This window comes from Rattus rattus, chromosome 11 (genome assembly GCF_011064425.1).
Source record: "Rattus rattus isolate New Zealand chromosome 11, Rrattus_CSIRO_v1, whole genome shotgun sequence".
In the NCBI taxonomy this organism is placed as follows: domain Eukaryota; kingdom Metazoa; phylum Chordata; class Mammalia; order Rodentia; family Muridae; genus Rattus; species Rattus rattus.
In genome coordinates, this window is record NC_046164.1 from 22,360,183 (window position 1) to 22,372,650 (window position 12,468).

General features: G+C 42.6%; 1 protein-coding gene and 1 pseudogene across 1 annotated transcript in view; both read left to right on the forward strand.

Moving 5' to 3' along the window:
* The first annotated feature begins 4,586 nt into the window (after positions 1-4,586).
* LOC116912668 lies at positions 4,587-5,245 on the forward strand (annotated as a pseudogene).
* Positions 5,246-6,740: 1,495 nt separating this feature from the next.
* The window catches only part of Klb (klotho beta), a 39,013-nt gene continuing 33,285 nt past the window's right edge, over positions 6,741-12,468 (forward strand). The window contains exon 1 of the mRNA XM_032916864.1: positions 6,741-7,573. Within this exon, the coding sequence (XP_032772755.1) occupies positions 6,749-7,573 (825 nt within the window). The 5' untranslated portion in view covers positions 6,741-6,748. The remainder of the gene's footprint in view (positions 7,574-12,468) is intronic.

Sequence of the window (12,468 nt, forward strand, 5' to 3'; positions counted from 1 at the left end):
GCCAGCTTGCTCCAGTGTTTTCCCCTAATCTCCACCTCCCAAGCACTGGAACTTCAGGGGGCTACCACACCACCTGGCATTTATGTGAGTTCTAGGAGTCCAAACTCTGGTCCTCAGTCTTGCTGCCTGCATGGCAAGCAGTTAGCTACTGAGCCATCTCCCCAGACCAATTTTTTTTGAAGATTTTATTTTATTCTAAGGCAGAGTCTCGTGTAACCCAAGTTTGCTTCAAAATCACTAGGTAGCAGAGAATGGCCTTGGATGTCTTTTTTTTTTTTTTTTTAAATATATTTCATATGTATATGAGTGCTTCATCTGGAAATGCCTACATGCCAGAAGAGGGCATCAGATCCCATTACAGATAGTTGTGAGCTACCATGAGCTACCACGTATGTGGTTGCTGGGAACTGAACTCAGGACCTCTGAAAGAGAAGTCAGTGCTCTTAACTGCTAAGCCTTCTCTCCAGCCCCGGGCTTTGAACTGCTCTTCTTCCCGCTTCCACTACTCAAGTGTTGAGATTACAAGCATGCACTACCATTCGGTTTATACGGTTTATACGGCGCCGAGAACTGAACCCAGGGCTTCAAGCATGCTAAGCAAGAACCCCACCAACTGAGCTACATCCTTGCCCTGGCACTATCGTTTTTTTTTTTTTTTTTTTTTTTTGTTTGTTTTTTTTTTTTGGTTCTTTTTTTTTTGGAGCTGGGGACCGAACCCAGGGCCTGCGCTTCCCTAGGCAAGCGCTCTACCACTGAGCTAAATCCCCAACCCGGCACTCTCGTTTTTAAAACGTAAGCTAACTAATTTACTTTGTGTGCATGGTATGTTTGTGTCCACGAACATATATAAAAGTGCTCGCAGTCATGCCTTCTCATGCAGGGGACTCAGGAAGAAGGGTGTCCTGCTCTGTTACTCTCTACCTTATTCCTTTGAGACTGGGCTTCTCACTAAACTTGAAGCCATCGGGGCTGGGCGGGGACTGGGGGTGGGGCCTGGTTAGGCGGCCAACTGAAGCTCTGTTTCTGCATCTAATGACCTCTGTGTAGAAACAGGAATGTTCTTTCCTTTCAGGCCTCTAGAGTTTGAGTCTCGAGTGTCTGAAGAGAACAACAGGTTGCTCACACTTTGTAGAATGGAGTGCTTCTCCGGATCCTGATGACGTCAGGGTTTGAGAAGCTGCTGCCCCTGGAATTGGATGCCCTTCCTGCCATGGGAGTCAACAGGGCAGTCTCCTTTCATCATTCTCTAGACCCATGATCTAGAGTTTTAAACTTATTTCTTTATAGTTTTGTATATTATACTAACAAAGTATTTTTTTTGTGTGGAGAAAAAAATTTTTTTTTTTTTTTTCCTTTTTTTTTTTTGGAGCTGGGGACCAACCCAGGGCCTTGCACTTCCCTAGGCAAGTGCTCTACCACTGAGCTAAATCCCCAACCCCTGAGAAAAAATTTTTTGCCTTCTTTACCCCTGGTGCTATAGACACCTTTACCATGCCGAAGTTAACAAAACAAAGCTAAACTAAACCCAGGGTCTCACTATGTGGCATTCACAGGCCCAGAACTCACTATGTAGACCAGGCAGACCTAAATCTCACAGAGATCTATCTGCCCGCCTCTGCATCAAGCCCTGGGATTAAGGTGTGCTCCATCCCAGCCGGCCCCATGTTGAGCTCTCTTTTTTGCATGTGTACTGGGAATTCAAACTCAGGACCTCAGACCTGCACAGGAAACCATATTCCCAACCCCAATAGAGCCTTTCCAATGTCCAACTTTAAGTTTTATTGCTAGTGTACAAGAAAGCAGTTAACTGGCTTTTCCATGTTACCTTTCATTGTATAACCTTAACACAGTTGTTCATTTGTACCAGGATTTTCAGTTGATTCAGTTTGGGAATTTTTTGCATAAACAATCGTGATCACCTATGAACTTACAGTTTTATTTGTTGCTGTATATATGTATACAATTTGTTCAATCGCACTGGTTAGCTCTGCTCTCCAATGCATCTTCAGTCTACTACTAACTACACTCTTAGTTCTACCGTAAACATTTCAATGTCTCTGTATATTCTTCAAAAATGTTAATTATCCCAGCGGAGCACACTGGTCACAGTCATTGCACATGGGCTACTTGGGAAAGTCCTGTCTTAGAAGAGAAAAACTGCTATATTCATTAACACACAGCAGCCATGGCTACTTACACAAAACCAGCACAAGGGCCACTCACCATGATGGCACATGCCTTTAATCTAGCACCCGGGCAGGTCTCTGTGAGTTCCTGCCCAGTTTGGTCTACGTAATGAGTTTCAGGACACCCAGAGCTACACAGTGAGACCCTGTCTCAAAAATAAATAAATAAATAAATAAATAAATAAATAAAGCAAAAAAAAAAAAAAAAAAAAAAAAAAAGGCCTACACACAATCAAACCAGTCAATATTCCAGCAAGACTGGGGGGAGCTGTTAATAGTTGATGATCTCTGGGGGAGAGCCAGTTTTCTTTAAGGGTGTGGCCCTTCCTTGGTTGACCATTCTCCCACGGGTGATTCAACACCCACGAGTATATGGGCAGAACAAATTGGACTCAACAGATATCTGGGAACTCAAAGCCATCATGGTCTATATAGAAGGTTCTAGACTGGCTTGTCTCTAAAAAAAAAAAAAAAAAAAAAAAAAAAAAAAAAAAAAAAAAAAAGGCTGGGAAAAGAAATGAGGCCAGAGTGTGGGGTGGAGCTCCGAGGAGTTAGGGGGAGGGATGTGGGATGAGATCAAATTTCCTCTTATGCATATGTGAAATCTTTTTTTTAAATAGCAGAATGTATTTCAAAAGAGGAAAAACAATTGAGTCATTATTAACTTCCAAATTTATTGGATCAAAAAATTACAAAAAAAATTTAGGTTCATGATGTGTTGAAAAATTACTACTGGACTAAGATACAATTAAACCATTATGACTTACAATCTTTTCATTTATTTATTTATTTATTCTATAGAAGTACACCGTCTCTGTCTTCAGACACACCAGAAGAGGACAGAGGACATCAAAACTCCTTACAGATAGTTGTGAGCCACCATGTGGTTGCTGAGATTTGAGCTCAGGACCTCTGGACCTCTGGAAGAGCAGTCAGTGCTCTTAACCTCTGAGCTATCTCTCCAGTCCATGACTTACAATCTTAGCCACTTTTTTTTTTTTTTTTTTTTTTTTTTTTTTTTTTTTTGAGAGAGAGAGATGGACCCTCAAGCGTTAAACACACTAGGCTACCACTGAGCTATGTCTGCATCCCCAACCTCACATATTTTGTTGTTGTTTAGTTTCATTTATTTTGGTTTCAATTTGGTTTGGCTTTTTCTTAAGGCAGGGTCTCATCTTGCTACGTCATCCTGACTAGCCAGAACTTGCTATTTAAACCAGTCCGACCTCTAACAGATCTGCCTGCCTCTGCTTCTCGAGTGCTGAGATAATCAAGAGAGAGGGGTTTACGGTCGAACAAAGACTACTGAGAATTTTACTGTGTCTTTTGTTGACTTACGAGATGTGTTTTGATAGAAACACGCAGGCTTTCATGGAAACAAGAAAGACCAGTCTAAATCCAACCAAACTTTGGGGCGTCAGAGAGATTTTCCAGAGGATGTAGCTGGGCTTTAAATCAGGCATGAGGGGTTGGGGATTTAGCTCAGTGGTAGAGCGCTTGCCTAGCAAGCGCAAGGCCCTGGGTTCGGTCCCCAGCTCCGAAAAAAAAGAAAAGAAAAAAAAAAAAAATCAGACATGAGCTAAAGGGAGTACCATAGCAAACGGCGAGAGAGCATCTAGGAAAGCCCTAGGCTACGCTGGATGCGGACAGCATGGTCCACGTGACGCTAAAGAGAAGCGTGCTGATGAGGGAGGAAACCAAGCCGAGTCAGAACAGTACTACAATACTACATCTGAGTATCGCTTACTGGACTCTTTCCCCTTCACATATTATTCACTGGAAAGGCTGAGGCTGGACAGATGACAAATTCCAGGTTAACCTGGACTACACAACAAAACCCTGTCAAAAAAAAAAAAAAAAAAAAAAAAAAAGAAAAAGAAAAGAAAAGGAAAGGAAAGAAAAGAAAAAGAAAAACCAGCCAGTGTGGTGCACGTCGGTAATCCCAGCACCCATGAGGCTGAGGCAGGAAGAGCTCCAGGAGTTCCAGACCAGCCTGAACGATAGACTAAGAACCTGTCCCAGAATATTTTTTTTTTTCTTTTTTTCGGAGCTGGGGACCGAACCCAGGGCCTTGCGCTTCCTAGGCAAGCGCTCTACCACTGAGCTAAATCCCCAACCCCCCCAGAATATTTTTTAATTTAAGTTTATTGAGCACTGACTGTGTGTTAATCTCTGGTCTCAGTGCCTTACCTATGGTAACTCTACCCTCATAATAATCCATAAATAGATTCTTATTATGCTTCTTGGGATTTTTGTTTGGTTTTATTTTGTTGTTGTTTTTGAGACTGGGTCTCACTATGTAGCTCTGGCTGGTCTGAATCACTGTGTAGACCACCCGCTTCTGCCTCCCAAGTGCTGGGATTAAAATTGTTCACTGTCGGCTGTCAGACCTCTGCCATTATGGGTCGCATGCAGGCTCCCGGGAAGGGCCTGTCCGAGTCCGTGCTGCCCCACCGCCGTAGCGTTCCCACGTGGTTGAAGATGATGTCTGATGACTCGAAGGAACAAATTTACAAGTTGGCCAAGAAAGGCCAGATAGGTGTGGCCCTGAGGGTCTCACATGGTGTAGCACAGGTCTGTTTTGTGACTGGAAATAAAATCTGGAGAATCCTTAAGTCCAAAGGCCTTGCCTCTGATCTCCCTGAGGATCTCTACCATTTAAGAAAGCAGTTGCAAAAGAAAGAAAGAAAGGAAGAAAGAAAGAAAGAAAGAAAGAAAGAAAGAAAGAAAGAAAGAAAGAAAGAGAGAAAGAGAGAAAGAAAGAAAGAAAGAAAGAAAGAAAGAGAGAAAGAGAAAGAGAGAAAGAAAGAAGAAAGAAAGAAAGAAAGAAGAAAGAAAGAAAGAAAGAAAGAAAGAAAGAAAGAAAGAAGGGAAGAAAGCAAGCAAGCAAGCAGTTGCTGCCCGAAAGCACGTTTAGAGGAACAGAAAGGATAAGGATGTTAAATCCCGCCTGATTCCGATGGAGAGCAGGATTCACCTCTGGCTACTATAAGATTAAGCGGGTCCTCCCACCCAATTGGAATTACGCTTTGTCCGCAGCCTCTGCTCTCAGGGCATAAATGCTGTTGTGTACACAAGCAATAAAATCACTTTGAGTAAATTTAAAAAAAATGCACCATCACACACTCGTTGTGTACTATTTCTTATGTAGCAGGAAACTGTAGTGCAGAATTGAGTGGGTCAGACAGGGCTTTGTAGTGAAACTGAACGAAAACAGTTTAGGTACCTTGCTGAGCCTGGTGATGCAGGCCTGAGGCAAGGGGAATTGCCACAAGTTCAAGGCCAGCTTGTATACATATCAAGTTCGTCAGTAGCATAATGAACCCCTGCTTTAAAATAAAAGTAAAGGGCTGGAGAGATGGCTCAGTGGTTAAGAGCACTGACTACTCTTCCAGAGGTCCTGAGTTCAATTCCCAGCAACCACATGGTGGCTCACAACCATCTGTAGTGGGATCCGATGCCCTCTTCTGGTGTGTCTGAAGACATCTGCAGTGTACTTACAATAAATAAATAAATAAATAAATAAATAAATAAATAAATAAATAAATAAATGCAAAAAAGAGAATGGGACATATTGCCCAGTGGTAGAGCACTTTCTTAGCATGCACAAAACCTAGGCTTGATCTCCAGTACTGCCAAAGACATTAAATTCGTAGGTCCCAAACTCAATTTATCTCCCATATCCAGTGTCATGTAGCCCCAGACGACTTCAAATTCCCTGTGTAGCCAAATATGACCTCAAACTTCTGTTCCTCTTGATTCTACCCCCAAAGTGCTCTGATCAAGAAGCACCTGGCAACTTGGGTTGGTTTTGGGGTCTTTGAAATGGAGTCTTGCTCTGTAGCCATTGTGGCTTTCAATTATGTAAACTAGGCTATCCTTAAACTCAGCAATCCTCCTGTTCCAGCCTCCCAAATGCAGGACTGATAGGCATGAGCCACCCCCCGATCAACTAAGTTTTTACCTGAAATAGATATCATTAAGTTTATTTTTATGTGGTTGGGGGATTTAGCTCAGGGGGAGAGCGGTCCTCAGCTCCGAAAAAAAAAAAAAGACAAAAAAAAAAAAAGATTATTCTTATGTGTGTATGGTTTTGGTCAAAGTGTAATACGCTGCTTTTAATTATTTACTTCTGGCTATGGACTTGTATGTCAAATTGATTTTCCTAAAATGGGAGATGATAAAATTATCACTCAAACTCTAAAAATAGAAAAGTAGATCCCTGACTCAATAAAGTTCAAAACATTCAGAAAAGGTCTCCGGCCACCTAAGAGACCACACAGAAAACGCCATTCTCGGGCACCATTCTCGGGCACCGTTTCCATACATTTATTTAACACATTCAAATTAGTGTCCGGGATGCGGTTTCGCCCATCTGACTTTCCTCATCTCAAGAAGCCGACACATGCTGTTGACGGCGGCAACGAGGCCACCTCCCTCAAATTGTGTGGCTCTCATGACCCATCCTAAGTCTCCCCGGTCCAGGCTAATCATTGACAGGGCTTTACAATCACAGGCTTTTACTGGAGCGCTGATAAAGACAGTCCAGCAGTTCGTGGCAAATGAAGACAGGCTGTGCAGCAGGGTCTCCAGGGAATGAATGGGTTTTCTTCAGCTCTGATGAAAGAAGCACACGCTCTAGGAAAACAATGTCCAAACGGGCACTGCAAAGATCTGCCGTGCTGTCTGCATTGGTTCTGCTGCGAGCTGTTACCGGCTTCTCTGGAGACGGGAAAGCAATATGGGATAAAAAACAATACGTGAGTCCGGTAAACCCAAGTCAGCTGTTCCTCTATGACACTTTCCCTAAAAACTTTTCCTGGGGCGTTGGGACCGGAGCATTTCAAGTGGAAGGGAGTTGGAAGGCAGATGGAAGAGGACCCTCGATCTGGGACCGTTATGTCGACTCACACCTGAGAGGTGTCAACAGCACAGACAGATCCACTGACAGTTATGTCTTTCTGGAAAAGGACTTGCTGGCTCTGGATTTTTTAGGAGTTTCTTTTTATCAGTTCTCAATCTCCTGGCCGCGGTTGTTCCCCAACGGAACAGTAGCAGCTGTGAATGCAAAAGGTCTCCAGTACTACAGAGCACTTCTGGACTCGCTGGTACTTAGGAATATCGAACCCATTGTTACCTTATACCATTGGGATTTGCCTTTGACGCTACAGGAAGAATATGGGGGCTGGAAAAATGCAACTATGATAGATCTCTTCAATGACTATGCCACATACTGCTTCCAGACCTTTGGAGACCGTGTCAAATATTGGATTACAATTCACAACCCTTACCTCGTTGCTTGGCATGGGTTTGGCACAGGTATGCATGCGCCAGGAGAGAAGGGAAATTTAACAGCTGTCTACACTGTGGGACACAACCTGATCAAGGTACTGTACAGCTGGCTTCTCACAAGAGCTTCAGAACAGGGAACTGGGCTAAAAGAAACTTTCTTTAAAGGGGTAGTTTACCAAAAATCAACACCACTAAGTTCACCCTAACTTACAAATTCTATCTTCCAATTTTATATTTAAAAGTCTCATTTTCCAATGTTGGTACTACTATATTGATTTAATTTCCCTCACAGCTGTGCTTTAAGGCCATTTTTAAACTACGCGGTTATGTAGTTTGATGTGAGAATAGGAGTCTAGTTTTATTCGGTGGGAAAGCAGCACTTTATAGATCGTGTTTTTCTCAGTACCTCCCGATGGCAGAATAGTGTTAACACACAATCATTCTAATATTCCACATAATATTGTTGCTCCTGTGCTTAGAGGTACTTAGCCATAGTAAAGGGAATTGCCAGTAGCTCACCTGTGCATATTAAATGCAGAAAATGAAATGATTTACAGCTCACATTTGGCACTACATAGGTTCCATAACAAAACAGCTGGGATAACATGTGTTGGGAGCTAAATGAGACCAACAAATCTAAAACATGAGAAGAAGAGGCTCTACGGGGGGAGAGGTATTTAAAATAGGGTATTTCAGAAGCCAGTGTCTATACTGGGAAAAGCTCCATGTATCAAAACAATAGTGAAAGTGCATGAAAAATAACAGTCCCTACTGCACGCCCAGTGCAGGCTCCGGAAAGCACTTTCTGTATAACTCGTCTGACCCTCACGACAGCCATGAAATAGGCCCTCCATTCTCATTATTCCCCTCTTAAGGTTGGAGGCTCAGCGAGATCAAACTCAGCCATGTCCATAATAAAGTTCAGCTGCTGTGAACATATTTATGATTGGCAGTGTTATCCACAGCTCTTTATTTTAAATCTCTTTTATTAAAGGCTCATCTAAGGACTTTGGAGGGACGCGGCCTCACAGGAGGCTGACATCTGGAAACGGAGTTAACTTCTTGAATAGATAGTTCACTTGAGAAAAATAAATGAAACACTTGTTACATTTTTACGATGAAAGGAAAAGGTTATCAATAACATTTTATAATGTGTGAGGGGAAATTTATTCTAAGGAATCAAAATTTTGAATATATAGGGTCAGAAAAGGCCCTATATAAAACTGCTCCAGCTAACCACCCTTTTTCCCTTTGGATTTTGGACTCATGTATATATATTCATATCTTATATATTTAGCCGGATGGTTTCAGTCATGTTTCCCTTAGCAGGAAATTAATCTCAAGCTCATTCATTACATCCAAAATAGCTATAAAAATGCCCTATTCTCGTGTTTCCCTTTTTCTTCTACGTCATCAACTCTACTTTTTTTCTGAAATTTACGTTTATGCATGACTACATGTGTGTGTGCTCACTAGTAGGTGCTTGTGAGCCTGTTCAAACACACAGACACACACGCCGTCCTTGTGCACGTGTCATGGTACGCTTGCAGAGGTCAGAGGACATCTTGCTGGAGTCGGTTTCTTCCTCCCACCACGTGGGGCCTGGGGAACAAGCTCAGGTCATCAGGTTTAGTCCACAGAGCCATCTCCAAGGACTTTATTCGTAAATAGTCATGTTGCCCCAAGTTATTTCTCCATTGTCCTTAAAATTTCTAAACCACTAGCCTAGATAAATGGCCAAAGGAGTCCCTTGAAATCAGCAAGACAGTGAAATTCTCAGCATAACCCAGTGACCTATCGCACCAGAGAGAAATCTTGCAATGCTTTGGTAGCCTGAAGTGAACTTGTTTCCTACAGGTCTCCTCTCAGCCCTTTCTTTAACAAAAGAAAAAAAAAGAGATTAATCTGATATTTTATGCTACAGTAAAGTATTTTTCTTTCTTGTTTCCCTTGTGACCCAGGAGAAGCATTCCTTAGAATTTTTACTTCAAGAATATGTATTAAGGGGTTTGGGATTTAGCTCAGTGGTAGAGCGCTTGCCTAGCAAGCGCAAGGCCCTGGGTTCCGTCCTCAGCTCCGGGGGGGGGGGGGGATATGTATTAAACTAAAACTAACTTAAAACCCAGTTGTTGTGTATGGATCGTAGGATGCTTTCGACTCTGCTTCTCAGAGGTTTTTGGAAAACGTATGACCAATTTCTAGTTCTAGAATGATCTTGAAAAGTTTGTCCAATTTGAAGAGTCCTAGTTTAGAGGAACCGAAATGGTCCAGCTCACTACTTGGAATTTAGGCTTTGTTTGCTTGTTTGCTTTTGTTTTTAAGATGAAGCCTCACACAGACAGCCCTGACTTCCCTTGAATTTGTTATATAGCTGGGGACAGCCTTCAAATTGTTACCTTCTGCTCCCACCTCCTGGGCCACGAATATAGTCTGGACAACCCTCCCTGGTTTACGTAGGTGTTAGAGATCAAACCTAGTGCTTTGACACACTGGGCAAACAAACTACCAACTGAACCACATCCCCAACTGCAACCTGAGTCAGATTATGTTATTAAAGACACTTCGAGATTCCTTACCTCTGGCATGAATTTCCCATGGTCCCCCCTACCAATGGATGTTCTGTGTTTGGAACAGAATAAGGATGGATTTTGGTTTAGCCATTTGTGAGCATCTAATCAACTTAGCTCATATGCAGTTCTCACACCCTTACAAGGGAGCTATTATCGTGCCTATTTAACAATTATTTTAACAATAACATTTGAAATATGTACCATGTTGAGTTCCCTGCATAAATACTTTGATGCCTTCCCAAGGCTTTTGTTACCTAACCCTTAAAACCCCCCTTTCTGGCCTTCTCCCATCCCATTATCAGATCACCCTCTGTAAGCACACAAGTCATAATGTAACCCAGGTTTACCTTGCTAGTCCTCCACACCCAGCCTTTCTAGCACGTTCTATCCAGATAGAAGACCTTTCAAAATCCTGCTTTTCCCATCCAACACTGTGACAACCTTGCTGTAGACAGTCACCACCTCAGAGGTAACTGCCCCTTCTCTGGGCTCACCGCAGCCATATCAGTTGATCCTTTCTTTAAAGGCATTTTGCCTGCATGCCGGATGGTGTTAGAGTTATAGACAGTTGTGAGCTGCCACGTGGGTGCTGGGAATTGAACTCGGGTCCTTTGGAAAAACAGCCAGTTCTCTTAACCACTGAGTTGTCTCTCCGTCCCCTAATCCCTTTCTTTCTCTTCAGTTAGCCTAAGAGTTCCCAGGGACTTTTGTTGCTGCTGCTATTGCTTGTGTTGGCCTCCTTTGTTTTGTGTTTTTAAATTCTGCTTATTTGTATGCTGAGGCACAGGTGTGGAGTTTGGAGGATGACTTTTAGGAGTCATTCTCTCTTTTTGTCATGTAAGTCTCAAGGATGCAGCTCAGGTCCTCAGGCTTGGTAGGAAGTTCTTTTCCCTGCTGAGCCATCTGCCCTGTTTGCTTGCTCTTGGACCTTATGTTTCCAGTATCTAACACAGAACATTTGGCACATGTTACAGTACATACAGGCTTCTAACGTAATCTTTTTAAAGAAGATGTGTTTATTTTTATTTTATGTGCACTGGTGTTTTGCCTGCATGTGTATCTGTGAAGGCCCCAGAACCCCTGGAGTTGGAGTGACGGAGAGTTACGAGCTACCTTGTGGGCACTGGAATTGAACCCAGGTCTTTGAACAAGCAGCCAGTGCTCTTGAACTGTTGAGTCATCTCTCCAGCCTCTCTAACTTAATCTTTGTAATCACAGAACCAATGTCAAATTCAATCTTCCTGTTTCGTTGTATTGTTGCTAATTCTTGAAATATTACAGATATTAATCTGGTGGTGCATTAGTCAGGATGCTGCTGGTTGCAAGTGACAAATTGAATTCAAGCAATTTTGCTTTAAGCAAAAAGGAGCAATTTCCTGGCTGACTGAGCAGAGATAAGGGCCTCAGAGGACCCTTTCCTCCTCCGTCAGGTCTGTCCCTTCTTACAGGTTGGCATTTATAGAGTAAAGATTTTACCTGGACAAGATGGCTTAATCCTAAGAGTTCTTTGTGAATTTGAGGCCAGCCTGGTCTATGTGGAGTTTAAGGCCAGTTAGGGCAACAGTGAATCCCTGTCTCAAAATTAAATGAATAAATTTTTAAAAGAGCAAGAAAGAGATCAGAGATCTCTTATGTTCAATTTTAAAAGTTCAACAGTCATATGGGTGTGGCAATATATGTCCAATCAATCCTGACTCGGGAGTTGGAGGCAGGAAGATTGTGAGTTCAAGGCCAGCCTGGGTTACATAATAAGAAACTGTCTCAAAATACATATGAAGTAAATACACGGGACTCAACTGGTAAAGACCCCTGAAGCCAAGAGCGATGGCCTGATGGAAGGAGAGAACTTCCACACCAGGTCTGTGGCACGCATGCCCTGACACACACACACACAAACGTACAAAGGCATACATGTCCACAAAACAAATACGATGTAATTTTCAAAATACATAAGAAACATTTCATAGAGAGTTGGTCTATGCAGGTGGGTCCTTCTTTCTTGGATCATCAAAAGCCCAAGAGTTCACATAGAGTAATCAAGACAATAATGGCATTTGTTTTTCATTCTATTTTTAAGTCAATAAATACAACCAATAAGAAGTTTGCAAACGGGGTTGGGGGATTTAGCTCAGTGGTAGAGCGCTTGCCTATGGCGCAAGGCCCTGGGTTGGTCCCAGCTCTGAAAAAAAAAAAAAAAAAAAAAAAAAAGAGAAAAAAAAAGTTTGCAAACTTCTCCTTAAAGTGGAGCATCTTAGGTAGACAGCCTCAGGGCCCGAGGTGTGAGTCTTAGGAAGCAGCCACTCCCTCAGTTCACCCCCACGAAGCACTGCTGGCCTCTGTGTTAGCTGGGACCATTTTGTGGCTTTGAAATGTTATCTTTCATAGACATACACTGTTGACACAGTGCGAGGATTTCTCAA